This window comes from Notamacropus eugenii, chromosome 4 (assembly GCF_028372415.1).
Source record: "Notamacropus eugenii isolate mMacEug1 chromosome 4, mMacEug1.pri_v2, whole genome shotgun sequence".
Lineage (NCBI taxonomy): Eukaryota > Metazoa > Chordata > Mammalia > Diprotodontia > Macropodidae > Notamacropus > Notamacropus eugenii.
The window spans coordinates 292,380,148-292,407,142 of NC_092875.1; the positions used below are offsets into that span (position 1 = coordinate 292,380,148).

Here is a 26,995-nt window from a genome sequence, read left to right on the forward strand (position 1 = left end):
CAATGTCTCTTGTGACATGCATCTGTATATCATCAGTGATTAGCTCAATGTCCTGTACAAAGCAGACAAAGAAATGTTAGCTGTATGTTGAATGAATAAAAATTCTGACATGGGACACTGAGGCAGACCTAGGACTAAGGAAACACAAGGTAAACAGCTTCTTAGGGTATATAACAGACAAACCATAATGGAGAGCCTTATTATATTATTTTTATAAAGGTATATTACTCATGAATGCTACTGTAAATATTCTGGGTGTAAAAATGAAAAGAACTGCCCAATCCAGTGGAATATATTCTACAGATGAATAGAGACCGCACTTGTGATTTCATTAGTACAGAGAACTTGCAAATGAGAATACTCACTCTCCCAGTGTTAGTCCATTTCCTTGCAACTTAAAGTCTTCAGAAGGTTCCCTAGAGTACAGTTGCCAGACTCACAGCCTGCAAAACTCCTAAATGCAGCCAGAACCAGAAGCTAATATAATTAGGAAATGATTAACAAAATAAGTAAAAATACAATACAGTATAGACAATGTTCTTTTATGGTTTCTAAGTCAAAATGCAGTTCATTTCTATTTGAGTTTGACACAATGGCTTGAGCACTAAGAGGAAAAGTGACTTGTCCAAGGTCTCCTAGTCAATGTCTCAGAGGGAAGATTGAACTTGGTACTTTTTGACCCTAAGGTCAGCTCTCTATCCACTTTTCAATGCTTTCTCTCATCATAGGCCATGTACTTCACTGAAAATACAAAGAATTGCCTTTATTAAAGGAACATATTATTTGTAATTTTTATCAACAGAAATCTTGATATGAAATTTTATATGTATATACATATATATGTAAAGAGAGAGTCATTTAATAAATATATATGTACTACTTAAAATATGTCAAGAGTTGATTGAGTAATCTGATTTCCAATTTATTGTTGGAAATAAATTGGGAGTGGCAGTCAATTGAAAGACTTTTTTATCCTGACTGTCAAATAAGATTAGCATTTCTGTTCACAAGCTTCACCCTTAGGAGGTACTCTATCAGGGACAAAAATGTGAATGAAAGTATTCATATGAAAGGGATGTGCTCAGGATTATTTGTAATCTAGGTAAAAAGAAAAATAATTCTGTACCATTTTTTTTTCCTTTTTGAGAACTGAATATATGGGATTTAAAATAATGTGAAAGAGAAAGCCTAATACTTCAGAAAAAATACTGAAAGCAGAAGAGGCATTCAGGTTGTTCCAGTAATAGTAGAAATGAGAAATAATAGGTAGACTAAGGATAGAAAATATTGTCAAAGAGGATTCCATTTGTAGCATACATAATTAAATAACTAAAAAATGCAGATTACTATTTATTATACATGTAGCTGTGAGACTCCAGAAGCTTCTTTTCTATATCCAGAATTCCAAATAGTAAAGTTAGCAGAAAGCCATTTGGTTTAGGTGGTACCTGGAGTAGTACTTCAATGACTACCTACAGTACCAATGACAGGAACCTTGGGAGACAGTCACCATGTCATCTTAGAGTTCATAAAGGGCAAATTAGGGTATGATGTGATATACACCATGAAACTGGAAGGAGCATATTACAAAGATTTCAGATAAAGGATAGGTAGGTGTTTATGACCTAAAATTCTGTGGAGATCTTATCTGAAGAAGGATGAAATAATCTTAACAATGAAATCCTGATGACACACTAACACAGCTGAATGTAATGAAGAAGGCAAATGGGATCTCTCTAAGATGGCTAATGTGTCCACACTATCAAACAATTAAGATTATAATATACACAAAATAGAAGGAAGATCAGGTGATAGATGGAATGAACGTCAGGAGAGATTAAAATGTGATGGAAGCAAAAGACAGATTCAGAAGTGACAATGAGGATGAAGGAGTATAACTGATCCTCTTTCCAGCCCAGCGTATGTAAGGGCTTGGGGAAAGAAGTATCCATGTAGTATAGAGGGTGGCCAGGGAGGAGAATTCCTTTGGAGGAAACTGTATTTCCCTTAGCACCAAGAGGGGAAAAACTGTAAGATGATGAACGCTAGGATTAAGGAGACTTTGTTAATAATAGAACAGAATGATATGCTTTGGGAGGTGGTAACTTCCTCCTCAATGGGTGTCCTCAAACACAGATGAAAAGACAACTTCTTATGTTATAAATGCAAATTTTATCCAAGTATATGTTGAATTAAATTGTCTCTGGGCTCTCATCTAGCATTGAAACTTTGTGCTTCTCAATTCCAGAAGGCAGGAAAAAGATTGTGAAAGGTTAGATTGAAAATGAATAGGGATGGGAGTGCAAGAGGAGGTAACAGGGGAAAGAGTTAAAAAATAACATTGATATATATTCTGCTGCATATATGGCAATGTTCTTTGGTTTTGTTTTACATTTAAATTTAAAATGAAAAATATTTACCAAAATAATTAATATGAGTACAGCAGATTGATTTAAATTTAAGTTAAATCACCCCACTTCAATGAAAATAAGTGATAAAATGCCTGTTACTTTAACCAGGTGAAAATAATCAATCTCAGTGATAGGCTTTAGTTGCATCAACTTATCATAAGCTTAGCCTAAGGAAGAAAAGTACTTGGAACTGAAGTGACATTGTACAGGGAAAGAGTTCAAGTAGGCTGAAGAAAATTGTTATTCCTTTAGAATCCTGCATAAATTATCAAAGGAGTCATGTTTGGGGTTGGTTTTCCAATAAAGCTCCTAAAATGGAGCTGCCAGGGATTAGATTCAGGAAGGAAGGTCAGCTATGTCCCTGGTTTAGGTCTCTTCCCCTCACTCTGCCCCCACTTTGACTGAACTTTGTGAATTTCAAAAAGGCTGGAAGATGTTGAAATCTTCCCATCAATGTCTTAGCAGCTTTCCTGGATCAGCCTATGACAGAAACTTTGGGAGCCAAGGATAGTCAGGGTGTATCTTCATGGTTCTATAGGAACTACACCATGACAAAGGAGAACTAGACTTCCTACAAGGAACTAGACTTCCTAGAAGCTGCAGTTTCCCCTTTTGTCACATGTGCTCTCTAAGCTTGAGCCCACGTACTCTGTATGTACTTGTGAGAGAATAAGTCACAGTTACTGGGGGAAAAATGAGGAAGGAGGTGTGAAAGGATATTTTACACCAATTGTTTCTACTGTTCCATGTTAGTAAATACCTCTTCCTAAAAGCTACTTGAATGAAATTATTCTTAACTGACAGATAATCTTGGGGAAGGCTACCAGTGGGGATTTGAACTGATAACAAACATTGCCTAACATTTCAAGGGATACAACTACAACCCTAAGAAGGAGAGGTAACCTGCTCCAAAACCTAAGACTCCTCTGTGTAAATGGAAGTTTGGATGAGGATCCTCAGGGCTTATATAAACTACACGAATATCATGTTATATGTCATATGGTAGAGCATTCTGACCGACTTACAAAATGCTTAATGATTCATTTGAGATTTTTGCTGGGAATTTAACAAACTAACTTGTTCTATAACTTTTGGAACCCAAGCCTAGACTAATTACATTTCAGGATACTAAAGGAATTTCAGATACAATTGTAGAAATGACTGCCGGTTACCTTTGAGACAGAAACCATGGCAAATGAAGAAGGGCTCAGCTGGAGATAAGGATGTGCTGCCACAACTTACACATGTATTAAAGGAATATGTGAAAACAAAAGCAGAAGTCTCTCACTTCAAGAAAAGTAAGAAACTTTCACTCTTGTTTTTACTTATTAATAAAACTAGGGCAACCTTTTCTCATCTCTAGTTTTCTGCTGTCTTCCTCATTTTTTTCTGATTTCTGGATTCTAAAATCATACCTGAAATTCTTTTTGTTTTCTAAAATGTAACTAGTGTAGGTCTGGATTCACAGAATCACAGAATTTAAGAGCTGGAAGCAAACCCCTGGTGGCATCTGGATTTTAAATGCTACGGAAGAATTAGCTTACTATGGCCCCAGCAAAAATTATGACATGTATTATTAAAATACTTTATAATCATTCACCTTGTAAGCACAAATGGCGGTAATAAATAGGAACCTAGAGGAGCTTACTAAGAAAGCATCTCATCTCATTTCTTTTTTTTTTAGATAAGGTTATATAGGTCCAACAAATGCCATAGCCATACTGTATCATGCTTCTAGGGAGGCATTTGATAAAATCTCACCATTTATTCTTTTAGACATTTTTAAACAGAATGAAAGAAATGTGGGTTGAATAATAATATAGTTTACAAGTGGGAAACCACTTCAATGATTGTATTAAAGCATGCTGAAAAAAAGGATGCAAATCAAACTATTAGGAGGATTTACTGTGGTGCACTCTAGAATTTTTCTTGGCTTGCCCACTCTATTTCTGTTACTTAGATAAAGACAGAAAACATGCTTATCAGATTCATGCATTTAAAATGCTAGGACAGCTTGATAACATATTAGATAAAAGGCTTGGTCATTTAAAAGATCCAAAGAGACTGTAGAGATTTGTTACAATCAATTAAATGAAATTCAATAGGGATTCATGTAAAGTTCTCTATCAATGCATCAGTAATTTAAGTACAGGTTGAGAAATTCCAAGATCGATAGCATTTACAGGAAAACTATTTTAAACACAAGCTCACCATGAACCAACATAGTGATAGAGACTAAAATGGGAAGGGGGAGATTCATCTTTGGCTTGCATTAATGTAATGGTCATTCTGTACTTTATGTGGGTCACATCTGTATCGAGTTGGGACATTATACTTTAAGGGGGATGCAAACAAATAGGAGCTCATGCAGAGGATAGTTACTAGCATGGTGATAGATTTGGAAACCAAATTACATGAGTCTTTCTAAAATTGAAAATGATTAGCCAGTAGGAAAGGAGATATAGGAGAGACACATTATTTTTCTTCAAATATGTGAAGAGATGTCACATTGGAAGACAGAGCAGAATTCTTCTGTGTTCCAGAAGGCAAAATTAGGACCAATGAGAGAAAGCCATATGGAGACAGATTCCTACTATATGTAAATACTCTAATACTCAAGCCTTAAATGTTGAATGAGCATTGCCTCAGTCAAACTGAGACCTGTTAAAGACTTTAGCTCAAGAAGGCCAAGGTCTCCCACTACATCCTGGGCCCTCTCCAGTTATCTTGATCTACATCTGACCACTGGATCCAGGTGGCTCTGGAGGAGAAAGTAAGGCTGGTGACTTTACATAGTCCTGCCTCATTTAAATCCTATTTGGTTGCCTGTCATGGCATCATCTTCCTGATGTCATGGACCTCTTCAAGAACTAATGATAACCAACAACATAGGATTTTAACAATGTGAACATTACCTATAATGATACAGATTGCAACCTAACCAACCCTGCCAGTGCAGAGCATCTCTTGTCCTTGTCCTCCAGAAAGTGTCAGAGTAGATTCAACAAATGTGTTTGGAGCTATCCTTGTACTCTCAGGATATTGTTAGGATACCAGTGTAACGTCTGTTATCCATTGGTCATCTCTCACTTTCACCAGTAAATCTTTTCTATCATACATTTATTTGAGCCTTCTTTTATATGTAAATAATAGCTCATATTGCTATATCACTTTTAAATTTATAAAGATAGCCCCAGGAGCCTCCAATATAGGCCAACAAAAATTCAGGAAATGTTAAAATGTAGCATAGAACTCTCTTGGGAATCAGGAGGCCAGAGTTTTAGTCCTGGTTCACGGGCTATGTTATTTAAGTCATGCCATTTATCCCCTTTGCCTTATCGGAAAAGTCCTGGGAAATCTACCTGTTTAATAGATGAGAAAACAAGAGCTCAGAAAGTCTGAGTGCTTTATCATCACTGAGATAGATGTTATGTCAGAGACAGCCTTTGAATCTCTCCTGACTCTGACTCCGCCACACCAGGTACGAACTTTTTCATCACTAGAGCGGTCCAACAATGGAATGTAGTGCCTCAAAATGCAGTGAGCTCCCCTTTCTTGAAAGTGCTTAAATATAGTCTGTATTTGTCCACCACAAACATCCTTAGATTATTTTGTGTCACCGACTCCTTTGGCAATCTGGTGAAAACTGTGGATCCTTTTCTGGATGATTTTAGATGCACAAAGGCTAGGTAAGAATTGAGGCAAAAGATGGCCTAGTTTTGCCTTCATAAAATAGTCAGTCTGGGAGTGGAAGAACCTCTGAGTTTCTGCCTGAACAGCATTGCTACTCACCTTCATTCTGCCATTGTCTCAGACAAACTGAGACCTAGGAAAGACCTTGGCTTCAAAAAGGCCAAGTCCTCTCACTACTCCCAGGCCAGGGTCACACAGCTAATAAGTATCTGCCTGCACTCTATACGCTGTAACAGCTAGCTGTAGCTAACTACAGTACCTAATAGGAATTATTGGACAAATGCCTTATACAGCTAAGGCCATGTCTTGCCACTGGACTTTGGTGACTCTGGAGGAGAGAGTGAGGCTTTGCCCTACCCTGCCTCACTTAAATCCAATTCACTTGCAAGTCAAGAAATCACGCTCCTGAAGTCATTAATCTTCTTTGATAACAAAAGACAAACAACAAATGCACAAAATGAAATATATAGGATTATAAAAGAAACCAATTACGTTGAAATGTAGTTATCAAAATATTTTCCTATGCAAGTTCACAGAGGTGCTGAAATCTCTCCTTGGACCCCTTGGGTTTACTGCATTTCTCAAGCATGTTGTAAATGGAATTTAAACACTGGAAGAAATGTTTGTCCAGATGACTCTTAAGGAGAGTCTCTTTCCAAATTATTAAGGCTCTATGATTTTTATCTAATACCCTATTTCTTCAATGTGCTTAAAAATGATTTTATAATAATTTCCCACCTCTCAGTACTTTTCTAGTTATCAGGAATTAACTTTGTTTTTTTCTCCCCTTGTTCAATATACTTTATAATGCTCCAGTATCTTAGAAGCATTTACATGAAGGAAAAGCTATATTTCTGTAATGTCCTATCATGCTTCAGCAATCTTTGGAGCTGATATATTCTCATTACAATTTTTTTCCTGGAGCAAATAAAATAAAACTATTTCACTTCTATTATACTTCTGCAGTTATAAACACATTGAAAGAGATCTGTCCCAGTACATGAGAAACATCTTTGTCTTTGAGCTTATTCTAAAGTCTGCCTTTAGAATAATAGATATGATTATAATCTTGTTGAAGCTGATTGATTTATTGATCCTAATGACAGAAACTACTTTCCTTTCAGTAAGAGATTCCCTAATAGGACAAGTAAACATTTCTGTGAATTTGTATTATTTTGGGGGCTGGATACAGGAGGGGGAACCTATATCCTCGAGGCCACATGTGGCCCTCTTGGTCCTCAAGTTTGGTCCTTTGACTGAATTTACACTTCAACAAATTGGTTCTGGTAAGATTCAGTCAAAGGACCACATTTGAGGACCAAGAGGGCCACATATGGCCTCAAGGATGCAGGTTCACCACCCCTGGACTAGAATCTTGGAGGTTTGTTACATGCCTTTATAGTCAATCGTGAAGTCATGTGGAAATGACATGGAATTATTGTGGGAAAATCCAAGGGACACTTGAGAGGTTGGATCCCCAAAATGTTTCCATTTAGCCTGACTTTGTCCTTTGCATCAAGTTTTTATTATGCCATAGTAACAACAAGAGGCATAGCGAAAACCTGTTGGGAGATCTAAAGGGAATCTAGAATTGTAGAACTGGAAGTTATCTTAGAAATCACCTAATTCAACACTGCCTCATTGTACAGATAAGGCAACTATGCTCCAAAAGGGTTAAGTGGCATGGTTTATATAACATAGCAAGGGAACCAGGACTAGAACCCCACACTCCTAATTCCCAGGAGAGTTTATACACATTATAGCATTTCCCAGTTTTTTTTGGGGGGGGGGGGGTTGGTCTTGGCACATAGTCAGCAGCTGGGAAAATAAATGTTGCTGGGTCAAATATTAATCTGTCATGCTTCACTGACCTAAATGTCAATTGGAAACTCCAAAGCTATCAATTCTAATCCAGACACTTACATGAAATAGTCATGCTCATAATGTCCTGAAGTCCCAATTCAGTTACATAGGTTTTTAATTTCTTAAGCTGAGGAAGTTACCCTACACTACAGTTGTTGTGTCATCTTCAGTCCTGTCTGACTCTTTGTGACCCCATTTGGGTGTTTTGTGGCAAAGATATTGGAGTGGTTTGCCATTGCCTTCTCCAGCTCATTTTACAGTTGAGGAAACTGAGGCAAACAGGGTCACACAGCTAAGTGTCTGAGGCTGGATTTGAACTCAGGTCTTCCTGATTCCAGGCCCTGCACTCTATCCACTGCACTGCCTATGTAACTATAGTGCCTAACAAGAATCATGGGACAATTGACATATACAACTAAGGCCAATAGATAGCCTGCATATCTGTGACTCAGAATCATTCATTTGGGGGTTGAGATTTTTCTCTATTGAATAAGTTATATAATCAACCCAAATAGTGTCAATCTGTTGTTCTTCATGGTATATTCTTATCTTTGATATTTTAACAAGCCTGAAGTTAAGCCTTCTTTGTGGCCAGCAGGGCCACAATGAACCTCCAGAATAATTTGGCTAGAAGAACTTGGGCTTTGGGTAGGACAATTTAGGTTTCTTTTGTGCTCGCAGGAAGCCTCAGGGAATCAGACATGGAATGCCTGGATTTATGAAAACAACATGGAAGATATATACCAAAATACTGATTTACCAAAAGCATTATTTGTAGTAGAAAAAAGACAAGAGACAAAGTGGGTGCCCATGGGTAGGAGAATGACCAAATAAATTGTACTATATAAGTGGAATGTTATTATAATAAAAGTGAAGAATTTGGAATAAACTGGGAAAAGTCATATGAACCAACACAGAGGAAAACAAGCAGAAATAAGAGAACAGTATACATAACTAGCCACAACAATGAAAATTAAAACACCCAAAAACTCAGAACATATCAATTCAATGACTAAATTTAACTTCAGAAGACTGATGATGACAGAGATGGTGGACTATGTGAACTGGACCAAACTGGCCTCTAACCTGTGGGTGGCCAGAGCCGAACAAAGCAGGCTATAGTAGGGAGAGTCAGGAATCAAACAGAAGTTTAATTTCAAAGTAAGGGGAAAGGTTTATATGCAAGTACACATGGACCGGAGCTCTACCCCTAGTTGGGGGGGACCCACTTTAGTGTGGGGAGATCTCAATACTTATCTATGGCTGCACAGTGAGTGGTAGTCCTGCCAATGAGGGGTAACAGCAGCAATGTGACAGGTTTGATTCATAGCAGGGCTTCATGACCAGAAAAAGTTCTGGAATTTTATTGCAGCTGAGATCACCCTCATCTAGAGGTGGAGTAAAGGATTGTTGTTATGCCAAGCTCAGGGCAAAGCTTGCTTGCTTGGGTGTTTCCTAATATCTTGACAACTACAAGTACAAAATGAAGTATATACTATCAGATATGGTCAACGTGGTATTTTGTTTTGTTTTGTTTTGGCTTAACTGTATGGGGAAGTGGTTAAAGGGAGGGTTCTGTTGTAGTAATGATAGCAGGAAGTTATGGGGAAAATATATGCATTTGACTCAAAGGACCAAGATTTAAATCTCACCTCTGATGTCTATTACCTGTATGATGGACAGGTCACTTAATCTCCATAGGCCTCATCTTGTTCTTCTGTAAAATGAGGCACTGGACTAGATAGCTTCTGAGGTTCCTCCTAGCTCTAGAGCTATGATCCTAAGACCCTATGACCATAAAAAGGTATCACTAAAATAATGCTTTTCCAAAAGAACAGCAGGGCCAATGGGGTTTGGATGAACCATGTTTAGATGATAGGGGGAAGGCTAAATAAGAATTTCCAAAGGGGTTTCAAGTGAAAGGTGGAAGAGGTAGTAGGTGGAATTGTAATGGTCAAAAGTAGAGATTGGTAGCAGGATTTATAGGGCTCGAGTTGATGGGGAAGAAGCTGATTGGTTGGGGCAACATGGGACAAAAGCAGGGCAGAGTCAGAAATAATTCCTAATTTGTTATTAGTCGAGTAGTTGCCAATAGAGTTATTCAGTAAATTCTACCTTCCAAAGTGCTTCTAAGAATAATTCTGCCCCGCAGGAACTAGGTTGACTCGGCCTTCAAGGAAACTTTCTGAATCAGAGTTAGGTGACTATGGAATGTCCTCTGGACGAGGACATTGAGGTCTAGAGCATTTCTGAAGGTTAAGGCCACAGGTCAGATGGTCCTAAGACTCTAACTGAGCCTTCAGTGTATTTTTAAAAAATAATGGAATACATTCTTTTGGATATGGTTAATATAGTCATTTGTTGTTTTGCTTGACTATATTTATTGAGTTTTTTTCCTTCTGCGGGGGATTGGAAAAGGTGTAAGTGAGAAAAAACAAATGTTTGATAATTGGGGAAAAAAGTAGTGGGATGTTCTCCAGACTGAGTACTTTAGGGCTCCAGCTCACTACCATGTCGCTAATACAAGTCTAGAATGACACTATCTCCTCCTTCCTCTCTCCTCTAATTGGAACTCTGGAGGGCACAGTACCAAACTCCTCCCAAAGTCTTCCTTATGGAAGGCAGAAACTGTACTCTCAGATCATCCGTTTTGTATCTGCTGCACTACATGGTTTCAATGGCATAGAACAAAATGCCCTGGTTCCCCCTGGTGCTAGGCACCCCCGTTTCCTTGCTTGTATCTGTGTCTTGTCTTCCCCCTTAGACTGTAAACTCATTACGAGTAGGAATTGTCTTTCTTTTTATTAATTATATCCCCAGTGCTTAGCCCCATTGTTGGGGCTTGATAAATGTTTATTGGATTGGATTTGATTGAAATATTTTATCTTGAAAAAAATGTTTTCCACTTGGCACAGAGAAGAGTCCAGAAAGAAAAAGTATCTCCAGCACGGATATGCTTCAGTAGACATGTGATCTCACTTTAGTGGAGACTCCAACAATGCATGTCACAATTTATCCACATCTCTTCTTCCTGCAGGAGTCTTATCCCTATCTTCACAAAATGAGCTGGAGCTAAATTTGAATGAGAGACTTGCTATCTACACATGGTATCCTTGAAACTTGTCCACGTTGTTGTGGACCAATTGTCTTTCTGTCTTTGGAACACTGGTTCCTTCTCATCTTTGCCTATCTTTCTCCTCTCATAGTCTGATCCCTTGCCTTCCAACTGGTTCTTATTATGGTGAGTACTTTCATAGACAACGAATTAGGAGACACAGGTTTAAATCCTGATCATGGACAAGGCTGGAATTGGTGTTGGGGTTTGGAAAGGACTGGATTTGGAGTCAGAGAATCTGGGTTTGGAATCCCAGCCAGGCAACTTATTAGCTGCATGATCTCAGGCAACACACTTCTCTGAGCCTCAGTCTTCTATTTTGTCAGATGAAAAGGCATTGCTAATGTGAAATCACCACCAAATAATTGATACAAGATGTTTCTTTTTAGAAAAGGAGGAAGGAAAACACAAAACTGACAAAGTTGTACATGGACCAGGGCATGTTTTGCACTTTGACTATGAGTTTGAGAAGAATTGAGAAAGAATTCAGGGATTCCTACTTCATCAGCCACTTAATTTGGTAACTTGTGACAACTACAGAGATGTTTATGGTAAAACAAGCTTACTACTAAAAGAGAAGCAAAATAAGAGCAGCTCCTAAAATACTGTGATTTAGAAAAGAGAGAACCGGGGCTTAAATTTATGGGGAAGAAGAATCCTCTTCATTCACAGTGAGATGACATGAAACTTTACTTAGAACTACAGATTATAAAGAGGTTTCTTGATGTTTGGGATAGTAAAAAAGCCTTAGAAGAAGTGAAGGAAATTTGGCAGGGAAACTAAGAGAAAATATAAAAGAAAAACTTTGATTAAAAAAAGGAGAATTATATAGCATTATAAGAAGAAAGTGTATGAAAAAAAAAACAACTATTCACTAAATTAAGTATGGACCAGAAAAAAACATTCAAGGAAACCCGTCCCAGAATATTTGCGTAGTTTTGTGGCCATGAATTAACATAAGTAAAAAACATAATTTGAATTTTTAGATTTAGACATTTTGAAATATTTTATAACTAAATAAAAGAAACTTGAGTAAAACTCACAAAATACCTAGTGGGAAGTGTTTTTTTCTACGTGGGCATTCAGTTCTTAAACATTACTCTAGTTAAGTACATGTTATCTTAATTTCAATATCCAGTGATATAAATGCATAAAATCTGATTCTCACCAGTTCTTGTTGTGCTTTGAGTCCTGTTTACCTTATGGAAAACCTACTACATGTTTATTTGCTTTAAATTTTAGCCAATTGAAGTTTTGTATTACCGATGTCTTTTTTCTATTGTTATCTGTGGAATTGCTATAAGCTGGTCCAATTAAAATACTTATAATACATCAAGATGTCGCGACATACTAGTAAACGTTCTTTACCTGAGGCATTGGACGCAAGTAGTAATAACCATATATCTCAGACAAAGAGTTTTCCTAATTCTGCATTGTGCAATGTATTTGCCCAGGAACATGCTAAGGAATATTTCCCTGATATTCAAAGTTATGTCTAACAAGAAAACAAGCAACAAAACATTTACAATTTGGATCAGTTTGAATAGCCATTTATTTTATTATTTACAGTAATTTAAATTTACCGAAACAATAACATACTATTCACTCTATAATGAACAGAGGAAGTATAAGCCACTACCACATAGTAGGTGCTTAATGAATATGGCTTCATTAATCTTATGAATAATAAGTTTCTTGAAGATAAGACCCTACTTTTACCCCATGCCCTAAATGCTTTTGTTCAGTACCGTAACATGTTAGTGGGTAGATTCAGTAACAACATAAAAGTTTTCTTGAGTGACAAAATTTACTACTTGAAAGTAGCCGAAAACTTTTCGAAGGCAGAGCTTCATCTAGTATCAGTCTATAAAAATCAATAGTCATAAATTTATTTGGAAATGATTACATTGAATGTACTGTGTTAACCTCATCTTTTTGTCAATTACATGCACACCAAGGTTAAAATACATATTGCAATTTTATTTTTTAAATTGTTTTGTCAAATTAACCATGAACTGTGAAAATCTATGCTTCTTAGTAATAAAACAAAACTGATTTTTTTACTAGACGTGAACTTAAAAATAATCTACTGTCTTTTTACAAGTGAAGAAGGGCTATCACATGGAAGAGGTATTCACCTTCTTGTAGATTTAGGAAACTTAATTCTTAATTTTGATGCCCAGAACATGCTTCACTAAATACTCTTAGAACAACCAGCATGAAAGACACCCTTAGATCATCACAATCAAGATAAAATTAGTAAGAAGGGGTTCAGTCAGTAAGTCCTAAGATGTTGTTAGCTCATATTGGAGGAAATAAGGAACCACTGGTGCTTTTTGGGAAGATTAATAATTAATAATAATATATTTACATGGTGCTCACTATGTGCTAGGCACTATGCTAAGCACTTTAAAATTATCTCATTTGATCATCACAACAACCTTGAGAGGTAGGCGCTATTATCCCCATTTTACAGATGAGGAAACTGTAGCAGACAGATGTTAAATGACTTGCCTAGGAGCACACAGCTACTGTCTGAGTTCAGATTTGAATTTAGATTTTACTGACTACAAGCCTGGCACTCCATCCACTGAAATACTTTAGAAATATCACTTTGGCAGGTAAATGGAAGATAGATTGGAATGGGGATATAATGGAGGAAGGGAAACCAGTTAAAAAATTATAGCAGTTGACCATGTGAGAGGTGATGAGGTGATGAGCAGTGGTGCGGTCAAAGGGCACAATGGGTAAAGATCTATACCTGAAATCTGCAAGATTTCAATTCATATCTATGTGACCATTGACTTCTGCCTCAGTTTCTTAATTTGTAAAATGGGGATAATAGCAGTAAACACTTACCTCCTAGGGTTGTTATAAGAATGAAATGAGATATCATTTCTAAAGTGTTTTGCAATTCTTAATGCACTATATAAGTTTCTAGTTATTCTTATGAGATAATTTATTCATGTAGAGTATCAAGTGTTGGACCTGAAGTCAGGAAGACTTCAGTTCAAATCTGACCTCAGAGATTTGTTAGCACTGTGACCCTCAGAACCACTCTCTGCTTCAGTTTCTTCATCTATAAATCAGAGATTCATAATAGAACCTACCTGCCAGGATTACTGTGTGGGAGAGTATTTGTAAAGCACTTTCCAAACTTTAAAGGACTATATGATTGCTAGCTAGCTATTAAACTAGGGTGGTGGTCATATGAGGTAAGAAGATTGGATAGATGTGAGGGCTATCATGGAGTGAGAACTGTCCAGAGTTGGAAAATTATTGGATATAGAGGTTAGGATATTGTGAGGATTTGAAGATAACTTCAGGATTGCAAAGTAGAGTGACTAGAAGGAAGGATTAAACCTTAGGGGAAAAAACACATAAAGAAAGGTAGAGAGATGTGGTAGCTAGGTGGCACATGGGTAGAGTGCTAGTCCTGGAGTCAGGAAGGTTCATCTTCCTGAGTTCAAATCTGACTTCAGACACTTGCTAGCTGTGTGACCCTGGGCAAGTCAATCCTGTTTGCCTCAGTGTCCTCATCTGTAAAATGAACTGGAGAAGGAAATAATAAACCACTCCAGTATCCATGACAAGAAAACCCCAAATGGGATCATGTTGGACACAACTGAAATGACTGAACAACAAAAAATAGAGTTGGGTTTGTGAGGAAAAACAACAAGTTTTATCTAGTACATACTAAGTTTAAGATGTTATTAGAGTTTAGCCTAGTTCAACATTTTGCCATTTAGTAAAGTATACATTTTGGTAACAATATTCACTTTGTTGGTGAAATGAAAGCCTATGTAATCCTTTCAGGGATACTCTCCCAACAGCAACTAGTACTGACCAAGGTGGGTACCAAGATTGCAGTTAGTAACTCTTCTCCTTAGGACCCTATAGTCCTTCAAGGGTTGGAGCTTCTAGTGCTAGTGTTCATGAGCCCCCATTCAATGTGTTTTCTATTATTGATCAGCTAGTTGACATCAAGTAGTTCTTTTACAAAAGAACATTTACTGAGAAGGAAATGGCTTACAACTCCAGTATCTTTCCCAAGAAAACTTCAAATGTGGTCACAAAGAATCAGACACAACTGAAAAAGTGACTGAACAACAAAAAAAGTTGGAAAAATATGTAGTTACAAGCCAATTAACCCTCAAAACAAACAAACAAACAAACTGGTGATAGACACTTCCCTTGCATACATGTGGCCTGTAAGGTTCAGGGGTTCAAACTTGGAAAGCACATGTAGCCAAATGCTAAACTCGTAGATCCTCATTAGAGTAAATACTTTTTTCCCTTTCTGGTATTCCCATAAAGTCCCTAGCTGCCTTTCCTTGGTGTCTACAATTTGTCCTCATGTCTCTCGGCTTGTAATACAAATGACCTTGTCAGTCTCTACTGTTCCTGAGGATACTGCTACTTATGCTAATGGAAACTCCAAATCTTCTGACCTTGCAGAGTTCAAAAGTGTTATCAACTGGTTAACAATGGAGGAGAGGAAAAATATTCCTTCTAGGGTCATTCTGAACCCTCTGCCCCTCAAAGCCCTCTGATAAAGGCATAGAGTTATGACTCCTCAAGCCATTCCTAAGCCTAGAAGCACCTAAAGCAGGCCTGATTCAATTTTGGACAAAACAATTCCCATGTGGCATCATCTGATTTCATTCAAAAATCAAAACACTTCACTCCTACCAAATTGACTAAGGACATTTTCCTCCCTTGTTTAACTGTTAGTTGATTGACAGAGTAGCCAGGCCTTTGGTGTTTATTTAATTAGGGTGGGCATAGAGAGCCCGACCTTTACACACATAAAAGTTTAATGAAATTTTAGACCAAGAGATCCTATTGTGGTGATCTACTAGCACGGGTGGGGGACCTGTAGCCTGGAGGTCACATGTAGCCCTTTAGGTCCTCAGGTGTGGCCTTTTGACTGAGTCCAAGTTTTACAGATTTGTTCTGTGAAGTTTGGATTCAGTCAAAAGGCCACACCTGGGGACCTAGAGGGACACATGTGGCCTTGAGGTGGCAGGTTCCCCACCCCTGTAGCGGTATATATGCCCATTACTGGGCATTTATATCCCTAGGTGGTCAGACAGGAAGATAATACACCAAAATAATTATGGCAGTGTTTTCGTGGTAGCAAAGACCTGCAAACAAAGTAGGGTTCCATTTATTGAGTAATGACTAAACAAATTATTGTACATGGATATAATGGAATATTTACTGTGCCATAAGATATAAAAATGGAGAATTCAGAGAAACATAGTAAGACTTAGGTACGGGAAGCTATAGCGGCAGAATATTGCTTATGTTGTCAGATGTGTTGGTTGTATTTAATGAATTAGTTTTATTTTTATTTTTTGACAAACAAATCTGTGTTACAAAAGAAGGCAAAATAGATAAGGAATGGGAGTCAGAGGCTGGGATATGATCAGAATGAATATGATATAAAAATAAAAGAAATTAGTAAAAATATCCTTTAAGAACACCTCAAAAAATAAGGTCACTTTGGTGAACATGACCAGAGCAGGGACTCATGTAGAATTTCAGGTACATAGAGCACATGCTTCCAAAGAATGAATTATATCAACTATATTCATTTAAATTTAATTCAAACAGCATTTATTAAGCATCTACTTAACATGCAAGTTATTGTGCTAGGTGCAAGGCATACAACAAAAATCCAAAGTGATTCCTACACTCAACAAGCTTATATTTTGCTTAGAATATGCTCCCTATCTTGGGTATCTTTAATTAAAAAAAAAGAAAAAAAGTATGTTAATCAATATTACCCCATGCCTGAATTACAGTATTGCAAAAGTATCTGATTTAATACAAATAAGCACAGTGTCCATTCATATTATGCTGTATTCTTATAGTCCAAAAAAATTAGTTATTGATAAATCATTTTTAGTGGTCAAGGCCTGTGATACCATTGATACAAGGACACCCAGGTGAGTATGCTCTTTACACCAATATCTACTAATGCAGATCAACAACTTCTCTGAAATGTATCTGAGAGAAGGTCTGAAGGGACTTAAGAGGTTAAGTGACTTGCCCAGGGCAATGGAGTCACTATGAGTCAGAGATAAGTCTTGAACCCAGATTTCCTCCTCACTAGGAGGAGTTCAGCTCTCCACCCGTTATGAAATGCTGAGAGTACTCAGCTCATTCATGAAGTAATATAAATGAACACTAAGACTGCAGTAGTTTTTCAATTTTTCTATTCCACTCTCCCTCCCTAATAATAACTCTAGTACATATGGAAACAAGTCTAACTTTTTAAAATCTGACTTTTGAGTTAGCCTAAGGAACTTTTCTCATTTGAAGAATTTTCTTTACTTGATTCATGTGGTTATCTAGATGTCATTAAAATCTTGATGTTCCCTATTATTTGACCCATAGTTGCTTAGGTAAAGCAAGCAACTACTTACATGTAAAAAGGAGTAGACAAATTTGGGTGATTTTCTTTTTCCCTGAGTAGGTATGACATGGAAGAACAAGGATATGAAACATATAAAAGGATGTTAATCTGCAGTTAGATCAAAGTGCTTGTGCTCAATAAGAGAAAGAAAGGAAAGATAGAGTCTAGACAAGAAACAGCTCAAGGACTGAATGTGCCCTGTTCATGTTTAGTCCTTTCAGCAGTGTGCCTGACTCTCCATGACGCCATTTGAGGTTTTCTTGGCAGAGATATTGAAGTGATTTTGCCATCTCCTTCTCTTATCTTATTTTACAGATGAGGCAAACTGAGGCAAACAGGGTCACACAGCTAGTAAGTGTTTGAGGCCAGATTTGAACTCAGGAAAGATGAATCTTCCTGACTCCAGGCTGGGTACTCTATCCACTGTACCATATAGCTGTCCATGAAGATGCCCTGGAATAGAGCTTTTGGGTAAAGTGGTGTCTAGATCTCAAACATAATGGTAGTTATATTTTTCCTGGCCTCAGACAATATAAGTTATGTGATCTTAGGCAGGTCCCTTAACCTGTGTTTGCCACAGTTTCCTCCACTGTAAAATGGGGACAGTAACGTCACTCATCTTGCAGGATTATTGTGAGCATCAAATAAGTATTTGTAAAGCACTTAGCACAGTGCCATGGTGATGGTTCATAGTGCAAAAGATATTTATCACAAATAAACTTATGTTTGAAAAAAATATGGTTTTTAAATTGCAAATATAATTTTTCAGTTTTTGTTGCAGGGGCCAGCACTTTAAAGGAAAAAAAAAATGTAACATGATATAAGGTGGTAGGAAATCAAGGGCAAACACCCTGTACAAGTTTTCCCTCCAGCTCGGACTTTTGCAGTTTGTTTCACAGTCATATCAGTGCCCTTCGAGACTGAATGCTTCAAAATGAGAGTTCTGAAATGAGTTCTGGGTGAAACATTCATATAAGCAAAGAGGTCTGTGTTAAAAGGGGATTTTTGTTGCCTTGACATCAATAAAACATCACTGCTTTGACTATACAAAAGGCTACTTTGAGTGTAGCCAGTAACGTGGACATTTGCCTTATTTCAATATTTCAAAGAATGTTTACTTCCAATGCTGACATTTACCCTTCCAATAGCATGGAGGAGCTCCCTCCCCAATCCAACCTCCACCTCTTTTCAGTAACAAACACACTTTTCCTCTTAGTTCTCGTAACTTACAGCAGCCAAATTCAATTTAATTATTATTATCATTTTTATCAGACTTTTCAAGGTCATCTACTTGGGGCTGATATCAGCAATCATCAAACATAATCTAAAGGCTCCTTCCTCCTCCCACCCCAAGGAAATATTGAGAAACTTAAGATGGAGTTTGTGATTGAAATGTCTCCTCCACCACTTAAAACCCCCACTCCCTCTCTGCTGGCTTTATAAAAGAAATATTTTATGATGATGAAGACTCTCCTTTAGTTATTGTTACACATAGAATAGCAGCTTTATCTACCATCTTATCTAATATGATTTATTACAAATGAAACTTTTTGGATTGGGGAAGGGGTCACATAATGTTTTAGTCTAGAAATCATGCAGAAATTGCAGTGAAAGTGATATTTGAGGAATATGTTTTCTTCAGTTACCCTCTGGATGGTTACAAAATAGGGGAGAGGGGAGAGAGATGGGTTAGCATGGCAGCATCTCATCTATATGTTTTCATGTTTTAGTACCTGTGTGAGATTTAGCATTTACTATGTACACCCAGATCCCACTCACCCCAAACATTAAGTATTTTATTTCTTCTTTTCTAAGTTTTTATACTTTAAACTATACAAACGAAACACACTACTTAAACCTATCTCCCTTCCCCCTCTCTTAATAGTCATTTGACAATTGCAAGTGAAATTGGAACAAAAACTAATGCAAAACATAAATTCTATTGTCTTTAAGTGTCACATCAGTTAATTCAAAACCTTTGTCTAAGGTTAACTTACTTTGATAAACGTCCTTTTCCTCCAGAGTATTTCTCCCTTTGCATTAAGGCAAACAGGCTCATTAGTTTTAATCGTGGTGCTTGTTGTTCCGTGGTTTTTCAGTCATGTCTGACACTTGGAATTTTCTTGGCAAAGATGCTGGAGTGGTTTGCCATTTCCTTCTCCAGATCATTTTACAACTGAGGAAACTGAGGCAAATAGAGTGAAGTGACTTACCCGAGGTCACATAGCTTGGAAGTATCCGAGGCCAGTTTTGAACACAGGAAGGTGAGACTTCCTGATTTCAGACCTGGCACTCTTTTCATTGCACCACCTAGCTGCGAAGTTTTAACCTTACCTTTGTCTAAATCAGCCCTCCTACAGCCCACATGGGACCCCCTCCCCCCCACACACAAATAAACCAGCTAGCAAAAGTAGCTTTTTCTGGGAAACAATTTTACCTATTCATAAGTGATTCATGTAAGACCATTTAATAAATTTGTCAAAAGATGACAATTTAGAGTAAGAAAACCTAGATTTAATTCCTATTTCTCTCCATTACTTACCCATGTGAGTTTGGGCAAATCACATGACCTCTCTAAATCTCAGTTTCCTCATCTGTAAAATGAGGAAGTAGGAGGAGGTTTCTAATGTAGGTTGACATTTAAAAGCTGTTTTAATCCCAGGACAGTCATCCCATGTTTCAGTGCCTATGAAGATGGAATATCTGGTCACTGAATCCAGATGGCTTTGGAGAAGTGAGGCTGGTGACCTTGCACAGCCCTCCCTCACTCAAAATAACATCAAGTGCAAGTCATGTCATTATTTCTCTGATGGCATGGTCTTCTTCGGCAATGAAGCATGAACACAGCAACAAACCTATGACGATGCTCATATGTCCTCACTGAGATCAAAATTCTAACAGTTTCTGAGAAGTGAGTCTCATGTGGAAATCCTTAATATCAAAGCATTCATAAGCAGTAAAAGGCTACTTATTGCAAACTAAAGTCTCTCTCTCTCTCTCTCTCTCTCTCTCTCTCTCTCTCTCTCTCTCTCTCTCTCTTCCCTCCCTTCTCCCCATCCCTTAGTATCTTCTCATTTTTTACCATTCCCTTGCATTCATACTTACAAATTTGGCATACAGGAGATTTCAAATACTTGATAGAGTCATAGTGAGTCTCTGTTCCCTCCCTCCCAAAATTGTATAGAAAATAAAATGACAAATGAAAAGTAAAAAGTGCTTTTCAAATATATTGAATTTGATGTCAAAGGACCTTGGTTCAAATCTTTACTAGTTCTTTTTTTTAACTATCTATACCTGAAAAATAATATCTCCTTTAACATGGTTCCCCAAATGATTATTCAGTCATTGTTTGAAGACCTCCAGTGAAGGAGACCACCCACAATCTCCCAAGGCAGAGCATTCCACTTTAAATAACTAATTTATTAAGACATGTTGCTTTGTATCAAGCCTGAAGTTGCTCTGCACCTTCTACCCATTGCTTCTAGTGTTACCATTAGAAACCAATCAGAACTAGCCTCATTCCTTTTCTACTAGACATCTCTACTTGAGGACAGACTCACTCCTCTCCAGGCTTCAGTTTTACCTGAAAAGAGATAATCTCTGATGTCTCTTCTGGCTCAAAATTCTACAATCCTATGAGGCCAGAGTATGCTCTTTTAATTGCTTACATTATGCCATGATCTGTTTCCTAGCTCATCACTTCATATACAGGATGTGACTGACTCACAAATAATCATACACTCAATTATGTAGAATGTTTGCTAGATCTAAGCTATGCCAGTATCAGGTGATACAGGGTGTCTCCAGATCAGTGGAGCATCCAGAAGACAAGTATTTTATTAACGGATAACATTGGGGTGGATTTACCCACCTATGACCACCAACATTTGGGGAAAGCAGTTGAGGGTTGGAGGGGGGAGGAGCAGTCATCATCCTTTTGAAAATTATGTGACTCTGTCCTTAAGGCAAAAGATAATTTCAAACTGAATTTTAGACATACACCTTTGTAGTGTTGTGCAGGAAAGAAGACACTAGGGTGCCCCTTGGGAGGGGTGGCTCCTTGTAATGATGATTTTAATGTTACTCATAAAAAAATAAAGTTATTTACATTTGCTAGTCATCATGAGGGCAACTTCTCCTTACAGCAGGATATCAGCCCCAAAGCAAAGAAGACAAAAACTTGACATGTAACAATGTAAACAAACCCAACCATTCTTCCCAGGCCACTGAAAGAGTTTTAAACAGTATTGTATGTAAAGTTCTTTTCTCTGAACTAGATCTCAGTTAAAATCAAGCACTGAATTTTGTCCCAAGAAATATTGATCCTAAATCCCTTTTTTTAAAAAAGGTAAAGATCTGCTATTATAAATTCACTATGAAGACATGACCATGGCCTGTGGGACAGTGCCCTGAAAAGACTATGCAATTTGGTTTCTGAGGATTTGGGCTTAAACCCCCATTCTATGAGCAAATCATTTCACTTTTCTCATTTTCCACTTCTTCCACTGTAAAATGAGAGGGGAATTGTCTAATGTCTCTGGTCCTTTCAGCTCCAAATTCTCTGGATCCGTGGGGGAGGGAGAGGTTGATAGGAATGGGATCTATACCTGTATATATAATTCAGTGCAGAAACTGGAAATGTTAAAAAAGAAACTGTTCTAGTCATATTGGGGAAGCTAATAGGGACCTAGCATGTATTCCATGAAAAGACTGTACTTTTAAAAGACAGTAAAAACGCAGCTGTTTCTAATGTATCACTACTGCAAAGGATAGAAGCTCCCAAGAGCTATCAACCAAATATATTATCAATCTGCTTTTTTGTTTCTAAATGAAATTATATTATAATACTGTTTGGCACTGGAGTGCAAATAACACTGCTTCTGGTGAGTTTATAGACAAACACTGAGTCTGGGTTTTTATCTCTACATAATACAGTATATTCCTGAAAGGTTTTAAAGCCATCTTTTGACAAATCTCTGGGGGCAGTTACTACTGATAATGTTACAGGAGATATGGGTTAGAGTAGTCCAGGGCTGTGGTTCCTTTAAGGTTATTCAGAGAAAGTCGCATTTAACTCCTAATTCTACCTTGTGAGCCTCACCTCCCTGACCTTCCTAGTAATATCCCCATATTTCTCCAACTCTCTGGTTAGGAGGGAAAGAAATCATTTTAATTTTACAAGCAGAGAGGTTACTGTTACCATTTCTTTGTTCCCCCCATGAACAGGTGTCTAAAGAATAATCCAAATTAAATTCATTAGTCAGTCCTTCCATTTAAGCTGTAGTTCCACATAATCTGTTGGCTGTTGAAACATCTTTGGTGTCAGTATCTGGTCTTCCTGAAACCACGAATGGCCACGTCTGCAAGTAAAAAACGGTGCAATATATTAGAATAGGAGTTAACTATCCAATGATGTTTCCTCCTAATAGACTGAATTTCATCTGCAGGTGCTAGTTGTTGCCCAGTGACTTGAGTTTAACTTGTTCCTGAACACTAGGAGAGCCTTTGTCTAAGAGCTGTTTTTAAATCTATGTCTGAGGTCGAAAATTTACTGTGTATTACATTTTATTTTATTTGAGGTCTTCAAAACAAAAGAAAGGTCAAGTTCTCCACCTGTTTTTTCACAGTGTAAACTTTGGGGCACTTGGTGTTCTTGAAGTGGGAGAGTAGAATGTGGACTATTCTCAAGCAGAAAATTGGCTTTTCTGAGAGGGACTTTCCGAAAAACTCATTTCTGACAGTGTAAGAGCCGGGGAAAATCTATCTGCTCGGCCTTTTCCTTGTCCCGCAGAAAGGCATCTTAAATAATCAGCATAGCATCTGAGGGGAAGGAAAGATAATTAACTGGAAAGAGTCAGGTGGGGCAATTTGCAATGCAAGATTTCAGCAGGATAGTGGATTGGATTCTAACTGAGAATTAGACCGGAACTATTAAATCAGCCAAACATGAGGTCACTGGAAGTAGCATCACACACAGTGAGCAAAACAAAAAACCGATGAGAACATAACAATAATTTGGGTGGATTTTTGAGGGGGGGAGGGCGGTGGTGGAGGAACTTCTCCCTCTATTTAGAGGAAACACATTTTTCCAAGTCACAGGATTCCTTTAGAGGCAAGTCGGATTTGTCCTCTCTACACCCCAGAAAACAACTTTTCTGCAAGTCTCTCCCACTAGAACTATGCATTCCCTCTTTACCCCCCTCCCTAAAAAAAAGCTGAAGAGTGTGCTGGAAATCTAGGCACTGCTGGCTAAGGAAAAGTCCAGTCTTGGGGAGGGTAGTCGCTTTCTGCCCTCTTACCAGATTCACGGGGTGCACGTAGCCGTTCTCGTATCTGTCTTCCTGCAGCAGCTGCCGGAGATGCGCTATGTAGCTGGAGGCCAGTCTGAGTGTGTCCAGTTTCGAGAGTTTGGTGTCAGGGGGGACCCAGGGCAGACTGGTCTTAAGCCTGGAGAAGGCTTTGCTCAGCACTCGCATCCTGGCCCTCTCTCTGGCGTTGGCCGCGTTTCTTTGAGATTGCTTGCACTCCGCAGAAGAGCCCTTGGGCAGCAGAGACTTTTTGGTGCAGTTGCTACCGCTCCCGCTGCCGCTGCTACTGCAGCCTCCGCTGGCTCCTGCAGCTCCCCGGGTCCGTTTCCTCTTGCAGCTGACGCTTGCCCCGCGGGCCGCCCCCAGGGTGCAAGTTTCCTCTTCTACGTCCTCGTCTTCGTCCTCTTCTGCAGAGGAGTTGTCCGCGGAGGGGTAGAGCTCGCTGCTGCTGCCTCCCCGACGAGGCTGTCGCTTGGAGGACGTCGGGGCTGGGTACGCCAGCTGTAGCCCACGCAGCTCCATGTCAGGCAGCTCCTCCGAGTCGCTCACCGAGCCAGTGGACATCGCGTCAGTCGAGCCCCCTTAGAGCCTCCAACTCCCTCCTGACCTCCGCTCCAGCCCACCCAGTCCTTTTCCTTCCCCACTTTCCCTCAAACGTCACACAGTAGGGAGGGCAGACAACCCGCAGGGCGAAGGCGGGGAGCCCTAACGCGGGCGCAGACGCGGACACCTTGGTTAGGGGTGTGCGCTCCAGAGCGCAACAAAGAGAAACTTGAGTCTTGGACAGTCTAGCTCCGCTGGGATGTGCGGAGGGCTTCCTCTTTTGACAAGAGAATTTATCCACAGCTTTCGGAGCAAACCATCTGGGAGAAAGAAGAGGGGGATAGACAGGGTGGGGCTCGAGCGGGCAAGGGGTGGGGACCACTTTTCTATTAGCAAAAGGAGAAAGTAGTGGGCGGGAATGCAGACCACTCCAGCCTCTCCCCACTACCCAGGAGTAGTCCCTCGGGGAAACGATGTTAGGAACCAGGAGCAAGCTGTACTTTATCTTGGCCTTACGACTGAGATACTTTTCCAGTAAACCATTCATTCAGCCCCTCTGGCCAGCTCTAATATTGCAACAGGGGCTAGAAAGCTCAGCCAGCCGAAGAGGAAGCAGGATGGGGGAAAAAACTGTCGAGCAAGAATCTCTCAGTAGCCCGGAATCTCTGACCATTATAGGGTCTGTCTTCCTCTGTCTTTTTCCAGCACTTTTAAAACGAAGAGTCATCCCTGTAAGTCCATAAGGGGTGTCAAAAGACCTGATTGATAGTCTGACATTTCCTACCTCTGCGTTTATAGGCAATCACTGAAACTCTTTGAAATTCAGTTTCCTTCTCGGTAAAATGAAGAAGAAATCACTGGCACTTCTACCCTCATTGGGTTGACGTTACTGTGCAAATGACTTTTATAAGCTTTAAAGCGGTATTTAGATCTCTAATTAGCCTGGGGAAAAACATGCATACACTGCTTACATGGAAGAGCATTGCTTTGAATTCTAGCTTTACAGTTTAGTATTTCTGTGATCTTGGATAGTTAATTTCCCATTTTCCAGATCTGTTCGAAGGACGATGGAGAATGGAGATGGTTTAAATGATCATCTAACCTTTTTCCATTCTGAATTCCTGCGATCTGTGAAACCTCACTAGTATCTGTCCCTGTCTTTCGAGGGACGTTTGACTTATTTTCTCGACAGATGATAGTGAGTTTTAGGACTGGAGGGCTTAGAAATCATTTAGTCTAATGCCGTGATTTTAAAGATATGAAAATTGAGCATCAGAAAGGCTCACGGTCATACATCGGTAATAACTGAGAGAGTGGGGTTTGTCTTTTCTAAAATGCACAAAGCAGATGATGCTTTTAACCTGCTGAGCGTGAATCTAGCTAGAATAGGTAGACACACAAAGAGATATATATATTTTAAAAAACTATCACTTTTTTTTTTTTACCAGTTTTTGAGCACCCGCTAGGTGCAGGAGCCTTATCAGCAAAACACCTGATAAAGAACCAAACAAAGATAGATATGCTTTCTTGTATTTTCCTATGAGCAGACTCAATCTACCTTCCTTCCTTTGCAACACCATCCTATGTAAAACTAAGTAGAACATTTATTTGTCAGATACAGGTAATGAGTAAAGCACTTTCCTGGTACTATCAATTTAGCTTTGGCTTACATTTCTATTTTCTTATTTTCCTCAGTACATGCTGAAAACAAACGGGTGGCGGATTCGGATTCATTTGGAGGAAGGACTTCTTAACACTTAGGGTTGTTGGAAAAGAGACTTGGTTGTCTCATAAGGTAGTGAGTTCCCATCACTGGTTCTACTCCAGTGGTATGGGAAAGAACACTTGAGGGATGATGTTCAGGAGGGTTAATGGATCAAAGGTTTGAAACCTTTAAGCTTCCTTCCAATTTAGAGATTTTTAGATTCTTCGGAAGTGAGGTAGTGGACCTTGAAGCCGGGGAGACCTGGGAGACCTATCTGTGACTGGTACTGACTGTATGATGGGTGGGTAACAAACTCTATTGCTGGAGCAATAGAACAGGTACTGCCCTGCATTGGTGGAGGGAATTTACTTATCTGATAGTTCCCTATATGGAAAAAATCAGGGGTATGGACTCTATCTTTGTCCTATATCTATCTTTGGAAAGAAGAATGGTCTTGCATATAGTAGAAGACCACCAGTTTAGGAAACCAAAGTTTATTTGTTCGTTGACCTCCTGAAGTCAGTGCAAAAATTACAGAACAAATACGCTCAACCCCATAAGATTGAGTTAAAACGAATGAAAGAACGAACCGACAAAACGCACGGCAGGTGGAAAGTTCAATTGTGACCTCATCCGTTAGACATCAATTCAGCCTAGCCTCTGGTGTCTTTTCCTCGATACTGCCTTGATTTTTCACGTTAGCAACTTCTTTGAGTTTCTGTTGTCTATACCTTCCTCGGCCTTTGGCAGAGTTGGAGGCAAGGGGCAGCAGGGTTGGAGAATTGTTACTTCAAAGAGTGAGCTTGGTAAAGACGTCATTCACCTGCCCTTCCTGCTAGGAAAAACTCGTCAAGGATACAGCTGTAACCAGAGCTCTTGGCTGGGAGCTGAGGCGCACACAGCTAACGCTGTCTGGTTGGGATCAGCAGGAGG

At 38.9% G+C, this 26,995-nt stretch overlaps 1 protein-coding gene and 1 pseudogene across 1 annotated transcript; one reads left to right on the top strand and one right to left on the bottom strand.

Moving 5' to 3' along the window:
* The first annotated feature begins 8,777 nt into the window (after positions 1–8,777).
* On the top strand, positions 8,778–11,895 carry LOC140502510 (DNA repair protein complementing XP-A cells homolog; annotated as a pseudogene).
* A 9,668-nt stretch (positions 11,896–21,563) lies between these two features.
* Positions 21,564–24,616, bottom strand: MSC (musculin). The gene is made up of 2 exons (XM_072599510.1): positions 23,806–24,616; positions 21,564–22,866 (listed from the first exon to the last, which is right to left on the bottom strand). The coding sequence occupies exons 1-2, from the start codon at positions 24,376–24,378 to the stop codon at positions 22,780–22,782; spliced, it is 660 nt and encodes a 219-aa protein (XP_072455611.1). The 5' UTR covers positions 24,379–24,616; the 3' UTR covers positions 21,564–22,779.
* Between the last annotated feature and the right edge of the window lie 2,379 nt (positions 24,617–26,995).